This window comes from Fusarium flagelliforme (genome assembly GCF_020744385.1).
Source record: "Fusarium flagelliforme strain FIESC 12 MPI-CAGE-AA-0113 chromosome Unknown B0J16scaffold_3, whole genome shotgun sequence".
Taxonomy (NCBI): Eukaryota; Fungi; Ascomycota; class Sordariomycetes; order Hypocreales; family Nectriaceae; genus Fusarium; species Fusarium flagelliforme.
Genome location: NW_025763505.1, coordinates 1746622 through 1766305, shown reverse-complemented (window position 1 = coordinate 1766305; position 19684 = coordinate 1746622). Strand labels below are relative to the sequence as shown.

Sequence of the window (19684 nt, the reverse complement as noted above, 5' to 3'; positions counted from 1 at the left end):
GCAAGAGGGTTACTGACCGCCCGTCGCTCAGCATGAACCTCGTGGTTCTGACCGTTAGAACATTCGCCTACTGTATTGAACACGACATCGTGCCATATCACTCCACCACGAGTTAGCTGCAGTACGCTTCCTCCAACAAGCCTGGCTTCGATCTTTATAATGCACAAATGGCGTGCCTTCCCATGCTTGAGACGGCCATCACCCATGTGCCCTGGTCCCAGTATTATACGTAAGTTGGGTAGGGTCATGCAGGTACGGCACTCCTCTAACTGGGGTTCGGTTCTACACAGCCCGAGTTAGCCCAGGTTGCTCAGCTATCCTATGTCTTCGGTTCGCAATCTTTGCCTTTTCTTCGTTAAGCATTTGCCAGTATCTACTCACTTGTTTCCTCGTTCCGTCCGTCACTCCGCAGTAACTCCACTCTAGATAAATCATGAAGTAATCTCCACATTGGATGTTGAAGTCGACAGCCGGGGGAACATGGCGAGGTTCCTAAAATTCCAAGACATCATAATCAGAAACTATGTTCTACCTGATTTGAGCTATATGTTTATGGCAGTCATCACGGTATCGGAACGATTGTCCGCAGGGAGCAGGAGGCGCAAAACAATTCAGTTACTTCATGGTGTTTGGGCAAGTCAACCATCAAGAGTATGAGATAAAATAATGTGGTTACGTTATGAGGATTTAGACTGGCTCTTAGGCTATTCATATATTTATATATTCATTCGCTGAGCCTATTTATGTATTTGTTTCGAGCCTTTGCTATCTACTGTTCTCTGCGTCTTGATCTCGTTTCCCCAACAGATTAGCATCACATATCAGATTATCTCTCGTCTCGGTCCCATGTGTGCGTGTTGCTAGCACGGCTTTGAAGATGTCGAGTTCGAATTTCGCCGCTATGGGATTTGTTGGTCCATCTGTACAACTGTCAGCCATCTCCATTCAAATGCAACAATTGAATTTTCTTCTTCTTCCTCTTTTCGACTTTCAGCTGAGCCTAAAGTGTCCCAATTCTCCGTGGTAGTATCAACAGTAAATTTAATTTCTTCCAAGGAGGTTGAAACTCAATGGGTGACAACCAGTAGAGATTGCCCATGGCAACTGAACCAAGAAGAGGAGAAGGAGAAAGGAAGAAGGAAGAAAGAATAGGAAGAATACTGTACTCACATCTTCACATAGCCGTCATCTCCGCAAGAGGCTATGACATACGGATCGACGGGATTCCAGGCAACAGAATTACAACGATCAAGGTGTCCATGCAGTCGTTCTACCGCTGCACCAGTATTTTTGTGCCATATCAAGATATTCCCATCCTCGCTGCCACTCAAAACGAAACTCTCGTTGGCACCGCCAAAGGAGCTTCGTATCATGTAAGCGCCGCCTGTGTGCCCAAAGAATTTCTGCACAGAATTACGTGTCATAAGATCGATGAGTTGAGCCTCATCGTCAGATTTGTTAATGAGCAGATGTCGCGAGTCTTGGCTGATGCTGACAGACGTTGGCCGGTCATTAAGCTCCATATCAAACTCCAGCTCCCGTGTAGCGGCGTTGTAAACATGAATCTTTCTTTCATTGTCAAGAGCCACGAGCCATCGTCCATCAGGCGACCCGCACAGGTCTTCAACACGGTGCTTCTTGCCCCAGTCGTGTTCCTCATTAGTATGTAGGTTTATAGTGCGCAAGCTGTAAGTAGGATCCAATGTACCGAGAATCAAGGATCGATTATCGTGAGCCCAGACAGCACCACTGACCGGCTCTGTGAACCTGTTGAACTGTCTGATCAGATGTCCGTCCTATATCATAATGTCAGCACGCACGCACGCAGCCGTCACAAACCGTAGCAAGTAAATACTCACATTGGTAGACCAAAGCCTTGCATACCCGTCTCTGGCGCAGCATAAGATCATGGAATCATCAGGGCTGAACGAGATGTTACCGACGCCGTCTTCGTGATCGTCAAGAATCTCCGCCACGGAAAACGTGTCTGTTTCCCATATCACAACCTGCCTACCGCTGCCACAAGCAGCCAGCTTCGAGCCATCATTGGAGAACTTTACCTGCCAGATCTCGCCAATCGTGTCACGAAGCTCCAGTGCCACCTCTGTTGGGAACCATCTCCTGTCGCAAGAGTGGTCTGAATAAAGCGACGGCGACAGTGCTTGAGTGTGGTATAAGCAATGATCTATCTGACTCTGCTTAACTTGCTCGAGAAGAACTGCTAAGCGGTTCTCGGGGAGCATTACCGAAGGCGATATGCATTCTTGCTGTGTCAGAGCTAAATCACGCGGAATTGTTGGGAGGGTGCTTACTCGATAACTCGGAGAGCAACAGCTTTCGAGACTGGCCATTTGCGCCATCCCAATCCGCCTTCGCCATGAGGTCGTCAACAGAACGACACATTAAGAGACTTGATAAGAAATGTAGTTTCGCTATGTCGTGAGAAACTGGTGTCAGCTCACTTCGGAGTACGACTAGAGCCCTGCTGGTGTCCTTCTGCTCTAGAAGCTCCAGAAACTTTTGTTGTCTTAGCCAGAACCTGATGGCATTGCGGTCTGCACTTGGCGCCAGAACAAGCCCATTCCCTTGGCCTTCGGCCTCGAACGACGCCCCAGCAAGCAACTCTTCGGCCTTGGACCACAAACCGTTGAGCACGGCCGATCTGAAGCCAGCTACAGTAGGACTTTCTAATTCGTAGCCGCTCTCGTGGCTCACGTTGTCCGCTGCTGTTTGATAACCCATATCTGACAGTGCTTGTATCAACAGCCGAGTGACCTCCTCGCGGTTGTGACCGAAGTATTTGGAAGGCATGCCATTGTCTTTTGTGGTTGCATTATTATTATCGCGAGTCGTTGAACCATTTACGGCAGTTTTGTGACCATTGGTGACCCCCATAGATGATGGCCCAGTCGAGCCATTGGAGACGCCCAGAGGAGCCCCATTATGGGGATCGGGGATGTCGCTCCCGCCCATCGTGTCGTTCGCTCTCTGTCGTTTGGTGGGCGGCTCACCAAGGTCGTCACCTGGCGCTTGAGAACTATCGGTCTGGGGGTCGAGGGGGCCGTCAGAAGCTGGGGAGCGTCGACGTCGTCCGAGTGTCTGACTCTGACCCGGAAGTCGTGCAAGGTAGGCAGCCGAATTATCTATATTCGCGGTGCCAGTCCAAGCTTGATTCCGGTTCTGTTGATGGCTTGAGCGAGGGTTCGAGCTTTGAGTCGAGCGGGCGGCGGAGGAATGATTGATGTTGGATGTGCTAAGGTTAGAAGTCGGAGTAGGAGTAGGAGAATGAGGAGGATGTGGCATGTGACGGGGCAATGCGTTTCTAAGGCGATGAGAGGAAGGTACCAGAGGAACTTATTATGTCTTTCAAGGTAGGTACTAACTTATTTGATGAGGAACGTAAGTGTTGATGTGTTGTGTTTAAAGTAGAAACGTCTGTGCAGGTAAGGTAGGTTAGTAACAACTCCCCGTTCTGTCTGTTGTTTCATTAGGTAGACGGGCAGGCAGACAGCCCGGTGGAAGGTAAGCTACAGGTACGTAGGTGTAGGATCAGGATATCATAAGAATTGACTGTCAACGGCATGAGAGACAAAATGATATGCTCACTTTATGTCAGTTTAAACTGGTAACTAAGCTACTTTATTTTTGCGCCCTCAGTGTGGGTAACTCCCTCTGTGGCCGGTGAAGGACATGCCAACAACACGGCGTATTGTAGGTACTAGACCTACCTAAGACACCCATGGACCTTTAGCAAAGTGGAGGTGTACAGCACACCTGGAACCCCTGGAGCTCCAATGGTCTTTAGTGACTGAACAACCCGACCTGTCCGAGTATATCGGAGTCATGATACAATGAATGGATATACAAGGTTTAACAAAAGACAGAGGATAAATGTCCTCTGGGTCTGAGTCTGATTTTCTTGATGCACACTAATCCTGACTGATTTCGCAAACTGACCAGAGCAACAGAGACAATATAGTAGAGGTAAACACCACTATGCCCAGTATAGAGAGACCCTTAACTTAGTGCATTCGCGCAGTATAACAACAGATATGTATTTCATCCAGATGAGAGCCCGGCTTGTAAATCTGGTAAGTAAAATCAAACAATAAACCCAAACCCTTTGAAACATATAGAGAGATACCTACCTAGGTATTAACACCATAACGCTGGCTTGGTACATCGATACGGTTTATACAAACTCTCTCTTTGACGCTTCTTCCCAGTTAGCGTCTCGGCTCATGATGCGGTGTTACCCCCCACACCTCCAGCAACTACCTATCATAGCCACTAACTGATGACGTTTGGATCCCATTTCCTTTCAACATCGCTGTCTTGTTGAGATGCACTTCAACTACATACCTACCTAGGTATCGTTCCCCGGATGACTCTTTATATTTATGCAAGCTTATGTCTTATGCTTTGAAGGATAACTGCTGTAAATTCTGGTGCCTACTATTCACACTCCAAGTATTTGTCGCTTAAAGCTGACCTATAAACCTCGACCGCCATTTTCCGCTCTCATAAAGATGGACTCTAGCTTCTTATCGGTATCCCTTGTGACTACAGATGACCCACAGCTCCTCTGCATAGGTACCTACCTGGGGTTGATATCACACGCATAACCCTTTTTAAAAGCATCGCGTCTAAATCAATGTGCGTGATTTCTTGATTGATGGACATGAGCTGATATTGTATATTTGCATACCTAGTTTATTTGGCCAACATTCTCAACTATGCTGCTCCCAGGCGAGAGGACCAGGAGTTCAACGGCCCGTTGTTGTAAGTCAAATGACCCGTCAACGGCTTGGTATTCCCGTACTCACCTGATCTCATAGAGCTCTGACATAACATCGCCTCTTCATAGGCCTTTCTTCTTTTAAATCAAGATGGCCATACTTACCTACATTTCCAAATGTGTCTGAGTCAATCTTCTAGTGACATCTTGATTCGTGAAACAGTGGATGTTAGTCAAGTTGGGTATCGAGGCCTCCAGCGATAAGGCTGCCTAAACGGCCACGTATTTGAAGTGCTTGTTACTTAGATTCTCTTTCGTACATTGGATTCCAGGACGTCAGGCACCGGTCTATATTATGCAGATATTATCAGGGGCTGACGTCTTCTTCAGGCTGCCGAATTATCAGCAGCTGGTTCAGCCACAGGATAGTCTCGCCTGTCACGTGCCTTCCTTCGCTAACTGTAGCTTTGTACATGGCTGTGCCACTTTGTGGCACAACGTAAGGACGTAATGCGGCGCGCAACACTCTTAGTGCCATTAGGCTCGTGAACTCGGTGTCGTCTTGCGAGTCCCTCCTTTATTCTAGCAACACCACGTATTTCCCATATACAAGGACCTGCCTCTCCCAAAGCTGGTCTATTCTCACGCTCTACTTAAGCGTTGCCCTTCAAAATAGAAAAGGGCTGTTGTAACGCTTTTTGTCAAGCCTGCGCAACATTTCCTACCGCCTTCCACGTCGACCGCTTTCCGAAACTCAACCATCGACCCCCTCCCTCACCATCCGTTCTCGACTCGATACCGCCATTCACACACTTTGAGCGTATATACGAGCTGGGAAACGATACTTGAAGATGAGCAACTCCCTTGCTGCACAGGGTGGAATCTCGGATCCCGCCCTGATCACGTTAGTTCCTACTGTAACTCTGCTACCATGTCCTATCTCTAACTCCCGACGATAGACTCGTCAACAAGCTTCAGGATGTTTTCGCTACTGTTGGTGTCAACAACCCTATTGACTTGCCTCAAATCGCCGTCGTAGGAAGCCAGTCGAGCGGAAAGAGTTCAGTTTTGGAGAATATTGTTGGCCGAGACTTGTAAGTCTGCCGCATACCGCCTATTCTACGTTGCGTCTATAGAAATATGGAACTGACTGATCGTCTCAGCTTGCCCCGAGGCTCCGGTATCGTAACTCGACGTCCCCTCGTTCTTCAACTCATCAACCGTCCCGCGGAAAGCAATGGTGTCAAGGAAGAGGAAGTTGATACCAGTAACGACAAGCAGGCCAACGCCGATGAGTGGGGAGAGTTCCTGCACGCCCCTGGACAGAAGTTCTACGATTTCTCCAAGATCCGAGACGAAATTTCGCGAGAAACAGAAGCCAAGGTTGGAAAAAATGCTGGCATCTCCCCAGCTCCAATCAACCTTCGCATCTACTCCCCCAATGTCCTCACCCTGACCCTGGTCGATTTACCTGGTCTCACCAAAGTCCCCGTCGGAGACCAGCCCCGCGATATCGAGCGACAGATTCGAGAAATGGTTCTCAAACACATTGGCAAGTCGAACGCTATTATTCTTGCGGTCACTGCTGCCAATCAGGATTTGGCCAACTCGGACGGTCTCAAGCTGGCGCGTGAGGTTGACCCCGAGGGTCAAAGGACCATCGGTGTCCTGACCAAGGTCGATCTGATGGACGAGGGAACCGACGTTATCGATATTCTGTCAAACCGAGTCATCCCCCTCCGACTAGGCTACGTCCCCGTTGTCAACCGAGGTCAGCGAGATATTGACAATCGCAAAGCCATCAACCAGGCGCTCGAGGCTGAGAAGAACTTTTTCGAGAACCACAAGGCCTACCGTAACAAGAGCTCATACTGCGGAACTCCCTATCTTGCCCGAAAGCTCAACCTCATTCTTATGATGCACATCAAGCAGACCCTGCCGGATATCAAGGCTCGCATCAGCAGCTCTCTTCAAAAGTACTCAGCTGAGCTTGAAAGCCTGGGTCCCTCTATGCTTGGCAACAGCGCCAATATTGTTCTCAACATAATCACCGAGTTCACCAATGAATGGCGAACAGTTTTGGACGGTAACAACACCGAGCTGTCAAGCACTGAGCTTTCCGGTGGTGCCCGTATTAGCTTTGTTTTCCATGAGCTTTACTCCAATGGTGTCAAGGCAATTGATCCCTTCGACGTTGTGAAGGATGTCGACATCCGTACAATTCTGTACAACTCTTCTGGTTCTTCTCCAGCTCTTTTTGTGGGCACCACTGCCTTTGAGCTGATCGTGAAGCAGCAGATCAAGCGCTTGGAAGATCCCAGCTTGAAATGTGTTTCTCTTGTCTACGATGAGCTGGTGCGAATCCTCTCACAGCTGCTCGGTAAGCAGCTTTACCGCCGATATCCCTCATTGAAGGAGAAGATGCACGGTGTTGTTATTGCCTTCTTCAAGAAGGCTATGGAGCCTACCAACAAGCTGGTTAGAGATTTGGTAGCTATGGAATCGTGTTATGTCAACACTGGCCATCCTGATTTCTTGAATGGTCACCGAGTAAGTCAAAGTCTTACTCAGCTTGTTTATTTGAGAGATACTAACCCTGGTTCAGGCGATGGCAATGGTGAACGAGCGGTACAACCCTAGCAAGCCTGTTCAGGTTGATCCCAAGACTGGCAAGCCACTTGCCTCGACTCCCCGAGCTGCAAGCCCGACTGTTCCAGACGCTGAGAATGCTGGCAACTCAGGTTTCTTTGGTAGCTTCTTCGCAGCCAAGAACAAGAAAAAGGCCGCTGCCATGGAAGCCCCTCCTCCAACTCTGAAGGCCTCTGGTACTTTGTCAGAGCGCGAGAACATTGAGGTTGAAGTTATCAGTACGTGAATTCGAGATCTTCTTCGGCGCCAAGTCACTGACCGATCCACAGAGCTGCTCATCTCTTCCTACTACAACATTGTTAAGCGTACCATGATTGATATGGTCCCCAAGGCTGTCATGCTGAACCTTGTGCAGTAAGTGTTTTGTGGCACACTCGTTTCTGGCATGCGATCTGACAACAATCTTAGATTTACCAAGGACGAGATGCAGCGAGAGCTGTTGGAGAACATGTACAGAACTGATACATTAGACGATCTCCTGAAGGAGAGTGATTTCACCATCCGCCGGAGAAAGGAGTGTCAGCAGATGGTTGAGTCTCTCTCGAAAGCTAGTGAGATTGTCAGCCAAGTGCAGTGAGGTCGTTCATGACCGAAGCTTTTTATCATCACACCTTCAAAGTCAGGCTGGGCCTATCTTCAGCCTCTTTTCTCCGCGAACCAAACGCCCAAGGGGACCACCGCATAGCAGTTGTCTCTCGACCCCCATGTCACGACGTCCCGAGCATCACCCATTTTTTTCGATACCACTACTTTTGAGGAGGCCTAGAGTAGACTGCTTAATGACTTGCATTGGAGATGCATTATTCGGTACATGCATATGACGAGAGGGTATGGGGCGCGGTTCTGTCTTCCCGGATGTCAAGGAAGCGGGAGTATATGGAGGATTTGTGTTGGCCGGACGGCTGGGCTTTTCCTGGCTCCATTCCCGCTGTTGTGTTTTCTTTTGCTTGCACATCAAAGTGCCCAGAAGAATGTGTGAAAGCAGGCTTGTAGGTAGAATATATAATCAGTCCCCTATTACACTTCATATCTTGTGCATGATAGAGTGTCTATATCAAAACATGGCTAATTAAGAAATGATTCCTCTATGCCCATCCAACTCAACTCAAATCACAACTTAGACATCTCCTTCAGTACAAAGCCCCCTTGATACAGTGCATACTCATTTCCATTCTCCCACCCCATCCATTGCCTTAGCACTTCCTCTCCCCCTGCTCCTGGTCTCAGCAAGTTCGCTTTGTATCCATCTCCAGGTACACCGGGACCTTGACCAAATCGAACCGGATCGACGGACCCTACACTCTCCTTCACTGCTAAACACGGCGTCTTTCGCAATGTCACCGCAGGCCGCTGATCACCCTCCCGATCAGAGTCCGTCTCGAGTTCAATATATTCCAGTACAGGAGTGCAGCATGCATCCGTGCCGTCAAAGATGGCCTCCCATTCACTGCGAGTTTTTCTGCGAAACGTTTCGGTCATCAACTTCCGCAGTTCAGGCCATCGCGTTCTGTCCTGCTGGTTCTCTTCCCAGCCTTGTTTCGCAAATCCAAGGCCTTGTAGTAGGGCTGAGAAAAATTGCGGTTCCAGAGCACCAACGGCCATGTACTTTGCATCTGATGTTTCATAGGTGTCGTAAAAGGGAGCTCCTCCGTCCAAGAGATTCGTTCCTCGGTCTCTGTTGCCTACTGGTGTCTTGAGCCCCATTCGCGGAAAGGTTGTTAGATGCGAGCTTCCATCGACCATGTTTGCCTCAACAACTTGCCCACGTCCAGATGACTGTCTAGATATGACAGCCATCAGAATTCCTTGGAATAGTATGGCACCTCCGCCAGCAAAGTCAGCAAGAATATTCATCGGAGGATGTGGTTTCTCGCCCTCCCTTCCAAGCATTGCAAGAACTCCAGAGACAGAAAGATAATTGATATCATGTCCTGCCATGAATGCATATTTTCCGTCGCGACGGAAACCAGTCATCCTGCCGTAAATGAGTCTCTTGTTCAGATCGCACAGCACGTCTGGGCCTAGCCCCAGTTTCTCAAGAACTCCAGGGCGGAACGGGTCTATAATAACGTCCGCATGTGCGGCCAGGCGCTTTATAAGAGCTACACCGTGTTCTGACTTTAGATCTACTGTTATGGATGCTTTGTGCCGAGCCAGCATATCCTCCGTTGGTGCAGACGTGCCAGGCGATGCGCGGTCAATGCGAAGAACTGAGGCACCAGCATCAGCGAGAAGCATACCAGCATATGGACCTGATGTTATGTTAGCAAGATATATTGTTTGTGTAAGGAAACGCACCAGGAGCAAGACCAGCGAATTCCAGCACCCTGATGCCGGTTAAAGGAGGAGGGGCTGTCATGCTGGGTAGTCGTATCACGAAGTAGCTTCTTATTATTTCTATAATAGAGTAGAAGAAGTATTACGTCTCGATAAGAATGTCAAGAAATCTGGTTCATTTTAGGTATAACATTAATCTGGGATAAGTCAGTAGCTACCCCGCGATATCACGAACCGAGGTTCCACCTCCGGCCCCGATTATCCCGGGCTCCCGGCCACGACCCCTGGTTCCTGACCCACGGCGCGGTAAAGTGGGGACATGGCGGCTATCAAGTCAACTCGGCTTGCACCATCAGAGAACAGCAGACTGTACAGAACAGTAGCAGAAAGGGTGGCCGTCCAATGGGGGCAGGTGGCACAAGGAGTCATTGGTGGTCATGGTAAGGAGTAGACCTAGTAATGCTTCTATTTTGAGTGACTGCACGTGTAAATAGGTGGGTTGGAGATCCGGCTATCTGGAATATGACGACTCTGCTATGGTTCTGGTGTCAGACTACGGCTTGGGTTTCTTGGCTATAAACCGGGCAGTGCCTTAAACATGCATACAAGAGATCCGCATCTTTCTTTCTGTGGCTGCCAACTACCTATAGTAAGCTGCGATGCTCTGTATGAACTACACATCTTCACCATTGGTTTCCTATAAGCAATCGACTGATCACTGGGCAATTGCTGAGCCTTCTTTACTACAAAGACACGCCTCTATCTCCAGTTTTATCAAACATGACCAAAACTCACATAAGTTGGTGAAATTCTGTACCTATCGCCACATACAAATTTGTGGTGAACGGCTCTTGAACGAAGCTATCAAGATATTGTTCAAGATGTCCATCATAACAAACAATATAAGAGAAGTAAGCAGTTCGCCTTAAAGGTTGGTGACAGCAAAGGAGTATTCGCGTCGCAACAAGCAGATAAGAGCCAAATTGTGTCTTGCAGTAATTTTAAGGTACTAGTGTCTTTGAAACTAAAATGTGATCTTTCATTCTTCGTACTATCGGGCTAAGAACAAAGCCATAAAATAAGAAACCAAGTTTATCTACAAGTATCTTGAACCCCAAACGCCCAACAGAATGCATGCCCAGATAGTGCCAAAGAAAACGCCGTTCCATGCAGAAACAAGCAGGGACTTTGTGTGAGAGTTCTCATGAGAGGACCAAACAACCTTAATGTGAGCCCAGCTCGGGTATAATGGTCTTTCGGTTTGGTCTTAGGTTGCTCTCGTCCCACACTTTCCTCGACTATCCATCTTAGAACCAGTCACCCTGGTCGTGCATGGCCTGGGCAACCTTGATGAAGCCAGCAATGTTGCTGCCAGCGACCAAGCTGGGAAGTTCACCTTCCTTGGCCTCGACGTACTTCTGAGCGGTCTCAAGACCAGCAACGAAGGCGTCCTTCATGATGGCCTTGAGGCGGTCATCAACCTCCTTCTCAGACCACTGGATACGCTGACTGTTCTGGGCCATCTCAAGACCGGAGACGGCAACACCACCACAGTTGGAAGCCTTACCAGGAGCGTACCAGAGAGCCTGGGCACCCTTCTCCTTGCGGTGGGCCTCAAAGACATCAATAGCATCAGCAGTGCAGCCCATGTTGGAACCCTCAGCGACGATGAAAGCACCAGCATCCAGGAGAGCCTGAGCCTCCTCCTTGCTGACCTCGTTCTGGGTAGCGCTGGGAAGAGCAATGTCGACCTTGCCAACGTGGACCCAGGGGCGGGCACCCTCAATCCATGTGAACTTGTCCTCGTGCTCGAAAGCAGTCAGGGACTGGTGCTTAATCTTGAGAGCAGCGATGTTGTGGATCTGCTCGGGAGTGAAAGAGGAACCTTCCTTGGCGACGAGAGCACCCTTGGAGTCGGAAAGAGAGACAACGGAACCGCCAAGCTCGATGATCTTGAGAGCGGCGTACTGGGCGACGTTGCCAGAGCCAGATAGAGCAACACGCTTGCCCTCGAAGGTGCCGCGGTTGGCGTGCTTAAGCATGTACTCGACGTAGTAGACAAGACCGTAACCAGTAGCCTCAGGACGGATCAAGCTACCACCCCAAGAGAGACCCTTACCAGTAAGGACACCCTCCCAGCGGTTGCGGAGCTTGCGGTAAGCACCGAAGAGATAACCGATCTCTCGGCCACCGACACCGATATCACCAGCGGGAACATCAGTCTCGCCGCCAATGTGCTTGGACAGCTCAGTCATGAAAGCCTGGCAGAATCGTCGGATCTCAGCATCGGACTTGCCCTTGGGGTCGAAGTCGGCGCCACCCTTGCCACCACCCATGCTGACTGGAAAGCTGTTAGCAAGTCTGTTTCTTTTATTATTCTCTGGGCCACTCCCGTCACCCCGCAATATGCAGGAACAGTCAAGGGTCTGGAGAAGCGCGACGATGAGGGTACTTACGGCCAGTCAGGGCATTCTTGAAGATCTGCTCGAAGCCAAGGAACTTGAGAATGGACAGGTTGACGCTGGGGTGAAGTCGGAGACCACCCTTGTAGGGGCCAAGAGCAGAGTTGAACTGGACGCGGTAGCCGCGGTTGACCTGAAGGTTGCCCTTGTCGTCTTCCCAGACGACACGGAACTGAATAACACGCTCAGGAATGGCAGCAACAGCAAGGGCAGTGCGGTACTCGGGGTGCTCGTTGAAGAGAGAGCTGTTCTCGAGGGCAGAGGCGAGCTCTATCAATCTAAGTTAGAATGGGAATTGTTGGTATGGTGAATGGACATTGCTTACCGCCGTAAGCCTGCTCGAACTCGGGCTCGTGAGGGAGGTGAGACATGGTGTTCAGCTGCATTTGGGTTGTATATCGAACAAGTTTGTGGTGAATGCCTGGTTAAAGGGCGGTTGTTGATGAATTCGATATACTTGATGGATTGTTCAAGAGTGAGATAAAGAAGGAGAGAAGTCGAGTGGAAGGTGACGGGACTCGAGGTTTATATGGTTGTTGAGGCGTGAAAGGAAGGAAGGGGATATCAATGTCCATGTCATGGCATGGCGATGACCCGTCGCTCTTTCCGTCATGGCATCCGCATCTGCATCCGATATCCATACCGATGGCAATGGTAATGGTAATGGCAATTGATAGGAACGGAAGGAATGAGTTACATGATGTCGGCAGGTAAAATGGCAGGAGATTCAAGTACCTTCCACTACCGTGTTCAGAGATAAAAAAGAAGGTGCGTAGGTCAATAAAGAACTCACTCGATACGCACCCGCGTTAGTTACTATTATCCCATCTAATCGAGTGACAAGACACACCCTAGTCTAATCTTTTGGTCGTTCCCGATAAACCCCAGTATCCACACCCCACATACTGTACTGTAGAGTAGACCAGGGGCATTTTTACACCCTGGGGGTTCTATAATTGATATGGATGTCTGGTTCAGTATTGTATGTATTTTCTGTTTGCGATGAATAGCACCTAGGTAGGTATCATCTGTAGTGAAAGAGTTACCATATGAGAATACCAGAAGTCAAATATTTTGCTGTAATCCTCCATCGTCATACTCACATTAACACTCTGTAGCATGTGAAGGCCACTAATAATACATACACCCGAGGGTCCTCTCATCTGCCGTCTCGTCTCCGTACCCACCACCCACTCAATGGATCTCTTGCAGCTAATCTACCACTCTCTTGGGCATTCATCCATTGGATCTTCATGCTCCGATATTCGCTCTTACCAATTGTACTCCCATCGGCAATGTAGGTCCTGGCTACCGTCTTGGTACTGCACAGCACAGCACAGCACGGCAACAATTGTCGTACCATCCCATGTCTAGTAAAGATCAATCTTGAACCATTCATTCATCATGATATGGTTCTTATTAGCCAACCCTCATTATTCCGCCTTTATTATCAGATCTTTACCATTCGCTCTGCCTGTTTCATACTGTACCCAACCTCCACGCTCGCCACTTTCCCGTGTGGTGGGGGTTTACTTTACTTTACTCTATTTCCTGACTGGCCATACATTATACTACAGTACGCGCCTTATCTTGGTTTCGATGAAATCATCATCATCGTTCATCAATTTTCAGCTCAGCGTCAATTTGAGCTGACTTGGTAGACTACATTCTCAATATTGTCTCATTCTCTCCAACCAAGGGCTTTCAGCTCCGGTAAAGAGTAAGACCTCACCCCACACTTGTCATGATTATCACCAAATGTCTCTTGCTGTACTGTATCCCACGTTGATCACTACCTATGCAAATGTCGAGTAATTGTGTCTTTAGCCGCCACACTCTATCTTTCTTTACTATGACCAACCTAAATCTAAGCATCAAACTGCCTGTCGTGTGTCGAATGCATCAACAGCCAAGCTCCCGGGATCTTAGTCCGACGAAGCGCATCAAATCATACAATCCATTACCAATTCTGAACCCAAACAACTATTACAATATCCAGGAACGGAAATCAATCTTGCTTTCTGTCGAATCAGAATCGACTTGCTGATGCGGGAATACCGCTGCATTTACAATGCACATGCTACCCTAGTCCCTGAATTACTGTACTGTCCCCGGCCTTTTCCTCCGACCATGCAATGGAAACCTGCAGTTGCTTAGACGCTGGTAAAATGGATAATGGATATATCCTGGACTTGGACTTGGACTTGGCTCGCAACCAAATATCGACACTCCCCCCAGACCCTGAAGTACAGTACAGTAGCCCAGATACTATCAGGTCATTCTCATTGGCCGCCTTGTCATCTTGTTTGAAGAATGAATTGACATCAATTCACTCTCCAACCAATGACCTTCTTTGATAATTTCCTTTGACAAAAAAAGATCTACACCATCAAACCATGACACAGCCAACCCCAGGCCATGAGATGTTGCCGAAATCCTTTCCGAGCCATCGCATCGCCTCTCTCTCTCTCCCTCCTTGCCTCTTTTTGCCGGTGGAGATGGCAGGACTGTATCCGTAGAATCTGGGGAGACCAATATTCTCTCATCAGCGTCTCCCCGGACCGATTAGCAACCCTTAGTCTCCCGGTTCACTCCTCGCTACTATTTTGCCCGAGGTTACCTCGCTACGGATACTGAGTGCAGACAAGACAATGTTCTGTGCTGCCGTTAACGGATTTGATCTCACAAACCTATTCGGACTTACATGTCCACCCGAATCGCCCAGTCTCCTGCTCTTCGGATCTCCTCCGAGTGCCACCGTTTACAGTAAAAACGTCCGGATTAGACCACCGAGCCACATACGGTCATGCCTCCGAGACCGCCGTTTAGGCTTTGACCACATTCATCATGAATAAATTCTTTCTCCTATGGAATCCCCCCATCATGACTCTGACCCCCATCTGCACCCCTCATGCCATCATCCTTATCCTTGGGCATCAAATATACAATTGCTCCATTCCGATTTGTTCCGTTCCTCTCTCCCAATTCCGTAAATTACTCGTTCTCTGGGAAACTTCAATACCAGATATTAAGTTAGTTCACCGTCGTCGGTCTATTTGCGGTCTTGCTCAGGGTTCCTTTCCGCGGAGAATGTCCTGTGTCATTTGAGCAGAACAAGGGATAAAAGCCCTCATAACACGCACGCATCGAGAGTAATCGTGCCATTCACATCTTCACTGTTTCAAAAAAGAGATTTAGTACTCTTAACAGCGAGTGGTATACCCTGTTCCTAACCATCACTTGGTCATGTCTTCTGGTAAAAGAAATACAATAAACTGTAGATTGATGTCCAATGTCATATACTATATTTTGCATGACATAAATGTAGTAATATCTGTAGCAACGTTGAGCCCTGGCTCCAAACCCCGGAACGCCTTACATACATAAACCGATATACAGCACCAAACCGTATCTTGCGACTATCCATAATTACAATACACCTATTACTGACCACTCTTCCAAGGAAGCTCTTGCATTACCGAACATGTAAGTCTTTGCCAAACGACGGTTGATAGAAACTTCAACTCATGGTCGGTTTCCTCACCATATGGCCGCCTGGTCAGCATCAAAACGAGTGAGCTCGCGACCAGCGTCCTCAAGATCTTTCTTAGCTTTCATGCGCATATAGAAAATGGGGCAATCTTTACTACTGCAGATAACCTCGCAGTGCATACTACCCTGGCAGCGTTGACACTGGGTCCACAGTCGCCCGAAGCGTACTTCGAGGTCTGACACGCGATCAAGCGTCTTCTTGTAAAGCTCGCCGACTCGAGGCGCGCAATTGGAGCATACCGCTCCCTCAGACTCCTCTTTTCCTGTCAGAGGCTTCTTGCAACCCATGCATGTCTGCGTCTTCTTGGCGAATTTCATGAGACCTCCAACGGTGGGAGCCGCTACTGAGATGACTCGCGTGTGGTCGCCTGTAAGTAGAGAGCGCGCCTTGGTCTCCCCGAGAATCGGTTCGAAGATACGGCCGAGTGGCTTCGCTAGCTGGTTGTCCAGGTAGTAGCGCGTATCTATTGGCACGTTGTGTTCAAGCACGTAGATGGGGTCCTCCGACTTCTCGAAGTTTTTGGCGCCGGCAGGGCCTCGGACCATGACGTAGGCCACTCGGTCACCGAGTCCCGGTGCCGAGCCTGCATCTCGCTTCTTCATCCGTTGCGCCAGCTCGACGTGGGCTTGCTTTGCGGCATAATCATCCTTTGCAAGGGCTTTTGTGATGACCAATTTCGACATGTCGACCTTATTTTGCAGCAGATCTGCAATCGTCTCTTTGACGTACCTAGTTGAATCTACCGTTAGCATCCCGCTTTCGCCTTGCGCCACTAGATAAGGATTGATAACCTTATGCATGACGAAGCGTGATCGAAGGGAGGACTTACTCTTGTGCACCTTGAACATCTTGATCGATTAAGATCATTCGTAGGACTTTCTCGATCACAGTCTGCACCAAAAGACAGTTGTCACGTCGTACCGTCTCGATACCCTTGGTGTCCATCTTGTCGTACTTCTCCGGCTTGGTCCAGTAGAGACCCGCATAACGCTTCTTGTTGATGAGAAGGTATGGGAAGTACACTTTTTCGAATTCAAGCTTGATCGGCTTCACAAATTTTTCCGACACGAACTTTGATGCTTCCTCGCCGAGCTTCATGGCTTCCCGAAGGTCCTTGGTGCCAAACTTGATCATGACCGAATCAGTATCACCGTAGATGACCTGAGCATCGTGTGAGTAACCGTTGGCGATGTTGTAACGTTTTTCCACTTCTTCCTTGGTCTTTTCAATCATCTTTCGGCCAAAACTCGTTGTACTACTGGCAATTTCAAGACAAGGAAGCTTTCCTGTCGTTGCACCTGTCAGACCGTAAACACTGTTTGCGCTGACCTTCAAAGCCAGCTGTCGACCATTCAGTACAGCCTTTTTGAAAGGGTCTGTCTCAACGGCCAGTTCACGTTTGGCCTGTTTACGTGCAGCTAGCAGTTCCTCGAGAATCTGCGCCAGTAAGCCCTTGCGTTGCTTAGTTGTCACAAAAGTATCGCCATTTGGAGTAACGATGTAGTCCTCATCCTTCTGGAGATTGAAAGCTTCGATCGCCTTCTTGCTGACCAGCGTGGTGTAACAAAGGTTGTGTGCCTGCATAATACTGGGATACAGAGATGCGAAATCCAGCGTAGCGATTGGAACATCGTAGTAACCTCGAGTAGGTTCAATGACCGTGGCACCTTCGTACTGTTCATCAGAAGCTTCAGACTTGAGGTTGGGAATAACGAGCTTCTGCTCCAGTGCTTTTCGGAACAGCTGGCTGATGAACTTGACTTGTTGACCTCGAGAGAGCAAGAAATTGAAAGGTACACCTGTGACTCTTGCCATCTCAGTGTAGTTTTCCAAACATGACAGCTTGTCCATCAGTCTCTGCGGAAGGTATGCATCTTTCAAACAGTATAGAGCGAGACGTCTCCGAGACTCAGGGGTACCGTTGAAGAGTTCGGTTATCATGGTGTGGTGCACATCTTCCTTCTGCTCGCCCAAGAAGTTGGCACAAACAGAGTTGAGAGTGTAGCTTCGAAGATGGTGGTCGCGCTGAATCAGCTGAAGAAGATCCAATTGCAATCGACCGTTGGTATTGGTGGCTTTGGTATCTCTGTTCCCCATCTGCTTGCTGGAAAAGTTGGTCTCCTTGGCTTTAGACTGCATGCTGGGGATTCGAGTCCAGTACTCAAATCCGGGTACTTTAAGATGCTTTGCCCGGTCGAGCAAGTACGGGAAATCGAAGTTAGAAATATTGTAACCAGTGATAATATCGGGGTCGGCTCTGATCAGGAATTTTTGCCAGTCGCTAAGCATCTTCTCCTCCTTTTCGTACGCAAGAATCTGGGTTGCTACGATAGAACCTGTCTCCTGCAAACAAAAAACATTTCGGACAAAGGGTTTCTTCTCTCCATATTTAGTGACGATGTTGGCGATCTGGATAACAGGATCGTGGTTTGCCTCAGGAAAGATACCCTTGCGACCAGCACATTCGATATCAAAGGACAGAATACGTAACGGCGCCATTTTCGACCATTCGCCGACCGGCTCGTGTGCGATGAGATCAAGATAGCTCACTTCAGCTTCGATCTGACAATTCGATTGGCGGATGTGGTCGTTGACGAGTTTATAAGTCTTTGCTGGAGCTTCAACCCAGGACATGCCTCGAACCTATCAAATGTTAAAATCAACCTAAAGAGCTACACAGTGGTCCTTACCTTGCAATCAACCATGAACCGTAGCAAATATTGGAGATTGTCAAATGTTTGAACTTCGCCATCGTTCCTCCACATTCCTTTCCAGTTGGCATTGCCGCTCTGGATAGTGGTGCGGACTTTGTTGATGAACTTGGGGTCAGTGACGGTGACCTTCAAGTAAGGCTTGGACTGGTTTCCTTGGAATCCGTAGATGTTTTCTCTCATGGCGAAAGCAACGGAGTGAATGGTAGGTTGATGTTGGGCAATCTGTGTCTCCAGGTAGGCCTTGAAGGCTGCACAATCCTGGGGCTGGAAGTTGACGGGGGCGGGGACATAGAGATAGTGCTTGAAGTCAGTGACATGAAGCATGACCGAGTTTCCTGCCTCGTTCACACCGAACAGCTTGACAGTAGCCCTTCCACCATGTAATGTACCCTCTTCTGCCTCGATAGACTGGAAACAAAGACTGTCACGCTCGGGTACGAAGTCAACTAAAGGTGGTCGATCCCATGCTTGGTCTTTCTCGGTATTGTTTCGTTTCCGATCCGACAAATCTTGGCTGAGCTTTTCGAGAACTTCTGATTCGAAAGCACTCTTTGGCTGGCTCGCAGCCATCTTGGATCGGTGGTCATTCTGAGAGCCGGGAATCCTTGCGGTAGCGGGAGATGAAGGAATTGCATCAACTTTGCGTTTTTTCGCTGAAGTAGGAGAGGATGTGATATTCTGACGAGCGTTGTTCTCGCCCAGAACTCGCTTTTGAGAGAGGACTGCGCTTGCCATGATGACGGGCGATGGCAAATGCGATACTGTGGAACGAAGAACAGGAAAGAAAGTAGAGAAAAGGAATGGAGTCAATCAAAAATCATGCACACATCCAGAAAGATGAAGACGAAGAGTGATTGAGGAAGTCTCTGGTAGATTGTGATTGTTGACACTAAACGGTTGGAGGGGAGACTCTAACAGGGGAGATTTCTGGTGGGTTTGAAATCGACGACACGACTTTAATTGAAAGCCACCGCGTAGCGCGACTCGAGAAGCGTGACGTGACTGACCCCACTTACGCCGCGGAAGTCTTTATCACGTGCTTTGGCGTCGCCTCTTCCTGCCTGATACTGGATGCCAACAGCAAGGCACCAACTTTGGCACACCACATACAAGTCATGATACAGAGATTCATCAAATTGAGTATAATTAAATAGGCAAGTATAACACTTCTAGTCCACTAGTTGATACTTGTACTGGCTAAAACAGAGTATTCGTCAATTCTCTCATGATCACTGGTTGATCTTCCGCTTACACCTAGGAATTGTCGTATCAGCAAGTGTGTACTAATACA

General features: G+C 48.6%; 5 protein-coding genes across 5 annotated transcripts; 1 reads left to right on the top strand and 4 right to left on the bottom strand.

Moving 5' to 3' along the window:
* Nucleotides 1-704: 704 nt before the first annotated feature.
* Nucleotides 705-3571, bottom strand: B0J16DRAFT_337482 (WD40-repeat-containing domain protein). The gene is made up of 5 exons (XM_046127357.1): nt 3384-3571; nt 2313-3322; nt 1860-2263; nt 1171-1796; nt 705-920 (listed from the first exon to the last, which is right to left on the bottom strand). The coding sequence occupies exons 2-5, from the start codon at nt 3301-3303 to the stop codon at nt 827-829; spliced, it is 2115 nt and encodes a 704-aa protein (XP_045984483.1). The 5' UTR covers nt 3304-3322; nt 3384-3571; the 3' UTR covers nt 705-826.
* Nucleotides 3572-5419: 1848 nt separating this feature from the next.
* B0J16DRAFT_96750 (Dynamin central region-domain-containing protein) lies at nt 5420-8091 on the top strand. The gene is made up of 6 exons (XM_046134765.1): nt 5420-5642; nt 5698-5832; nt 5902-7288; nt 7344-7605; nt 7657-7741; nt 7796-8091. Exons 1-6 carry the CDS (start codon nt 5590-5592, stop codon nt 7962-7964), a joined length of 2091 nt encoding a protein of 696 aa, XP_045984482.1. The 5' UTR covers nt 5420-5589; the 3' UTR covers nt 7965-8091.
* Nucleotides 8092-8458: 367 nt separating this feature from the next.
* On the bottom strand, nt 8459-9843 carry B0J16DRAFT_284408 (CoA-transferase family III domain-containing protein). Its single transcript, XM_046124018.1, has 2 exons — nt 9686-9843; nt 8459-9639 (listed from the first exon to the last, which is right to left on the bottom strand). Exons 1-2 carry the CDS (start codon nt 9744-9746, stop codon nt 8498-8500), a joined length of 1203 nt encoding a protein of 400 aa, XP_045984481.1. The 5' UTR covers nt 9747-9843; the 3' UTR covers nt 8459-8497.
* Nucleotides 9844-10782: 939 nt separating this feature from the next.
* B0J16DRAFT_96728 (Glutamate/Leucine/Phenylalanine/Valine dehydrogenase-domain-containing protein) lies at nt 10783-12891 on the bottom strand. The gene is made up of 3 exons (XM_046134764.1): nt 12452-12891; nt 12121-12396; nt 10783-12005 (listed from the first exon to the last, which is right to left on the bottom strand). Exons 1-3 carry the CDS (start codon nt 12510-12512, stop codon nt 10972-10974), a joined length of 1371 nt encoding a protein of 456 aa, XP_045984480.1. The 5' UTR covers nt 12513-12891; the 3' UTR covers nt 10783-10971.
* A 2559-nt stretch (nt 12892-15450) lies between these two features.
* On the bottom strand, nt 15451-19303 carry B0J16DRAFT_96710 (DNA polymerase family B-domain-containing protein). Its single transcript, XM_046134763.1, has 3 exons — nt 18370-19303; nt 16509-18322; nt 15451-16408 (listed from the first exon to the last, which is right to left on the bottom strand). Exons 1-3 carry the CDS (start codon nt 19126-19128, stop codon nt 15667-15669), a joined length of 3315 nt encoding a protein of 1104 aa, XP_045984479.1. The 5' UTR covers nt 19129-19303; the 3' UTR covers nt 15451-15666.
* Between the last annotated feature and the right edge of the window lie 381 nt (nt 19304-19684).

What these genes read in the sequence shown, in the direction of transcription:
- B0J16DRAFT_337482 (XM_046127357.1), bottom strand. Translation starts at nt 3,303, where the DNA reads ATGCCACATCCTCCTCATTCTCCTACTCCTACTCCGACTTCTAACCTT. An exon ending in GTTGCTCTCCGAGTTATCGA is followed by an intron (nt 2,264 to 2,312) that starts GTAAGCACCCTC and finishes TGACACAGCAAG; the next exon opens with AATGCATATCGCCTTCGGTA. An exon ending in GATGACGGCTATGTGAAGAT is followed by an intron (nt 921 to 1,170) that starts GTGAGTACAGTA and finishes ACAGTTGTACAG; the next exon opens with ATGGACCAACAAATCCCATA.
- B0J16DRAFT_96750 (XM_046134765.1), top strand. Translation starts at nt 5,590, where the DNA reads ATGAGCAACTCCCTTGCTGCACAGGGTGGAATCTCGGATCCCGCCCTG. An exon ending in AATATTGTTGGCCGAGACTT is followed by an intron (nt 5,833 to 5,901) that starts GTAAGTCTGCCG and finishes TGATCGTCTCAG; the next exon opens with CTTGCCCCGAGGCTCCGGTA. An exon ending in GTCATGCTGAACCTTGTGCA is followed by an intron (nt 7,742 to 7,795) that starts GTAAGTGTTTTG and finishes CAACAATCTTAG; the next exon opens with ATTTACCAAGGACGAGATGC.
- B0J16DRAFT_96728 (XM_046134764.1), bottom strand. Translation starts at nt 12,512, where the DNA reads ATGCAGCTGAACACCATGTCTCACCTCCCTCACGAGCCCGAGTTCGAG. An exon ending in GTTCGAGCAGGCTTACGGCG is followed by an intron (nt 12,397 to 12,451) that starts GTAAGCAATGTC and finishes TTAGATTGATAG; the next exon opens with AGCTCGCCTCTGCCCTCGAG. An exon ending in CAAGAATGCCCTGACTGGCC is followed by an intron (nt 12,006 to 12,120) that starts GTAAGTACCCTC and finishes ACAGCTTTCCAG; the next exon opens with TCAGCATGGGTGGTGGCAAG.
- B0J16DRAFT_284408 (XM_046124018.1), bottom strand. Translation starts at nt 9,746, where the DNA reads ATGACAGCCCCTCCTCCTTTAACCGGCATCAGGGTGCTGGAATTCGCT. An exon ending in ATTCGCTGGTCTTGCTCCTG is followed by an intron (nt 9,640 to 9,685) that starts GTGCGTTTCCTT and finishes ACATAACATCAG; the next exon opens with GTCCATATGCTGGTATGCTT.
- B0J16DRAFT_96710 (XM_046134763.1), bottom strand. Translation starts at nt 19,128, where the DNA reads ATGGCAAGCGCAGTCCTCTCTCAAAAGCGAGTTCTGGGCGAGAACAAC. An exon ending in GGTTCATGGTTGATTGCAAG is followed by an intron (nt 18,323 to 18,369) that starts GTAAGGACCACT and finishes AACATTTGATAG; the next exon opens with GTTCGAGGCATGTCCTGGGT. An exon ending in GATGTTCAAGGTGCACAAGA is followed by an intron (nt 16,409 to 16,508) that starts GTAAGTCCTCCC and finishes AGATTCAACTAG; the next exon opens with GTACGTCAAAGAGACGATTG.